This window comes from Marmota monax, unplaced genomic scaffold (assembly GCF_021218885.2).
Source record: "Marmota monax isolate L192 unplaced genomic scaffold, Marmota_monax_Labrador192_F-V1.1 WCK01_AAM20220418_F8-fsc00125, whole genome shotgun sequence".
In the NCBI taxonomy this organism is placed as follows: Eukaryota; Metazoa; Chordata; class Mammalia; order Rodentia; family Sciuridae; genus Marmota; species Marmota monax.
Genome location: NW_026695235.1, coordinates 626490 through 629488, shown reverse-complemented (window position 1 = coordinate 629488; position 2999 = coordinate 626490). Strand labels below are relative to the sequence as shown.

Below are 2999 nucleotides of genomic sequence, written 5' to 3'. Positions count from 1 at the left end.
CAGCATATACTTAAGGATTTAATGTTTGAGTAACTGAGTTTCAATCTTGGTTTGGTCCCATCCCTCCTTTCCTTGCCTTCATTCCTCCCTTTTGGAATGGGGATGCTTACCCTGTGCCTTTCCCACCATATGTAGCTTTTCCTTTTTGTTTTCTTTAACAGAGGCTCACAGCTAATAGTTGCCTTGAGTCTAGGAGGACTTGGAACTTTTGAGACTATTGGACATGAACTTTTGAGACTATTGGACATGAACTTTTGTGGACCAGGAGCAGAATGTTATAGTTCAGATCCAGAATGTCCTCTCAAAATTCATGTGTTAAATATTTGGTCCCCAGCTGGTAACACTATTGGAAGGTGGTGGAAACTTAATAGGTGTGGCCTAGCAGAAAGAAGAGGCACAGTGGGGCCTCACATTTGAAGGTGTGTTATTTCACTGGTACCTCTCTTTCTTCTTCTCTCTCTGATTCCTGGTTACCACGAGGTGAGCATTTTTGCTCCATCACCCACTTCTGCCATGATACCCTACCTTACCAAAGGCCTATAGCCTTAGGTTTCAATGACCATGGACTTAAACCTCCTAAACCATGAACCAAAATAAATACTTCATCCTCTAAATTGATTTTCTTGCTTAATTGCTTAATTGCTTAATCACAATAATGGAAACTGACTATGACACTCATAAATATGTAAAGTTATTACACAACTATTAAAAGTAAATTTATAAAAAAATCCAAGGTGAAATCTAAACTCTATGATCTTGACCCTTCACTGAAGATTCATGGCTTTTCTTATTATGTATACTTAGGTAACTGAATTATAATTTGGATATTCCTCAGTAAGATGAATGTATTTTGCAACATTTACAAGTAAATATCAGATGGTTATATGGAAAACTATAAAAAATTCAAATATTATCATCTTCCATTTTCCCCAGTTTATTTTTCCTTCATAATCATATGGATGTAAATATTCCTTTTTTTAAGTCTCTGCATTCCTTATGGAACTGTCAAATAGTTTGTCTTTGTTTAACAAAGACCTCAGGATTTACATTTTAGGAAGGGATCAGTCTAATTCTTTATTATGACATATTAATTAATAAAGCACTATATATTCAAATGATGTATTAATACTTCCTGTAGTTTACATTAAAAAATCTGAGGCCTCCCAAATTTATTCAAATCTCCACATTAATCGATTTTTAATTATTTTTTATATGCCTATTGATTACATACTAATGATCCCCTTAATACTGTGCAACCAATACCTAAGTTAGTAAACAACTTACAAAAGCAAACATAGCTCAATATTAGAATCAATGCATTTATTAAAGTTTGAATTTTCATAAAATTTTGAAAGAAATCCAATACTATAAATCCCATCTCTAATGCAGGCTTTAGACTTTATTTTGAGTTACTATGCTAATTACAGAGTTTTTCAGATGGAGTCTATCAGTTATTTGCTAGTCCCAGACAAGGTGAGAAATCAGCAATCTGAGAATAAGAAGGCAATTCTTCTTGTAGATAATGAAGGTGATAAAGATTGGAAGAGGAGGCACTGATGACATTTGTCAAAAAATTAGAAACATAATAAGATGGTCAGTAGAACCCACATCCTGATGGACAGGTTGGTCTGTAGCAAGAAGACTGGCAGGGTCTGGAAGCCAAATAGGATGGACGGCACAGCCCGGATCCACAGCCCAGAGAAGAGAAGCCACCAACTCTGTAATTCAGGTGTCTAAAGCCACTAGATCCACAGCATCTTGAGCCATAGCCCTGAGAGCAACAGCTACTAGACACAGATCTCACAGATCTAGCATAAGTTGTCTTGCAGGGACTGCAGAATGTGGAGGTCCTTGGGCGGTAGCAGGAAGGCTGGCAGGGCCTGGACACCACACAGGACGTCTGACATCTTGAGGGCCTGTGGAAGGTCTTCTGACAGCCCCTGTAGTGAGAGGAGCCCAGCTGGCAGGTGCTGGGAAAGCAGAGGTTCTGGCTGTAGATCAGGTTTCTGTTGTAGGAGGAGCCACAGGAGGAGCCTGAGTAGGGCAGGTAGCCCCCAAAGGAGCGGGAGGAGAAGTTTCTAGAGCAGCAGTTGTAGGGCATGTTGAGTGTGGGTGTGAGTTCAGCTGAGTGTAACCGAGAAGATTCTGAATGTGAATATCACTGCTGAACTGGAATATTTATATACTCTTGGTGATGGGTGTGGGACCTTACAGTGTCATCTTTCCCATATTTGGAATCCCCCATTTGAATGCATGTAACTCAGTAATCTTCTCCATAACTGCAGTTAACTAAATCCCTTCATCTTACTTTATGAGTGAACTCCTTTTGGTTTTATGGCTCTGAGTCAATGAAGGACATTTGTATAACAAATGCTATGACTTGTGTTTAATTAATGCCTACCCTATCATGGCCAGGAAAGCCCCTCTTATTTTCTCTGCCCCTGACTTATACAACTCCTCCTATTTTGGTGGGGAGAATTCTTTCTTCCTAGGGTGGTGACTGTAGTTATTAGCAATTATTAATGTAATTACCATGTAAGTAAGTAATTATCAGTGTTTACTATGTTCAATCCACCAGAGCATATACAATTAAGTCAAAGGAATTGAGAGATGATGATGAGTGGATGAGTGTTTTCTGAACAAGAAAACATTTAGTGCTTTGAGAAATAAAATCAAGATAAAAACAAGAGGAGACCATAATCAACCCATGTAAGGAAAAGTTGTCCCAGACACAACTGAGATTGGATGGAAAAGTGACAGTGGCAGCAAAGAGGAGCAGGGCTGTTAGGATTTTCTTCTACTCCCGTCATGATTCAATCACGTCGATATTGTTTAAAAATAAACTTAAATCCAAGCTTTCCTATAATACACTTTAATTGTGAATTCTACTGGGACCACCCCCCCCAGCCCACCTCCCATATCTCTAAACTTCATTTTAAAATTTGGAATGCCTTTGGAGCATTTCCATGGTCAGGCCTACTTCTAATTTGTTTTTTCTT

General features: G+C 38.6%; 1 protein-coding gene across 1 annotated transcript; it reads right to left on the bottom strand.

Annotated features, from left to right (window-relative positions):
- Positions 1-1659: 1659 nt before the first annotated feature.
- Positions 1660-2101, bottom strand: LOC124088977 (keratin-associated protein 23-1). The gene is given in 2 exon segments (XM_046438821.2): positions 1660-1990; positions 1993-2101. Coding segments are annotated over 2 exon segments (291 nt in total). The 3' UTR covers positions 1660-1808.
- Positions 2102-2999: the final 898 nt, after the last annotated feature.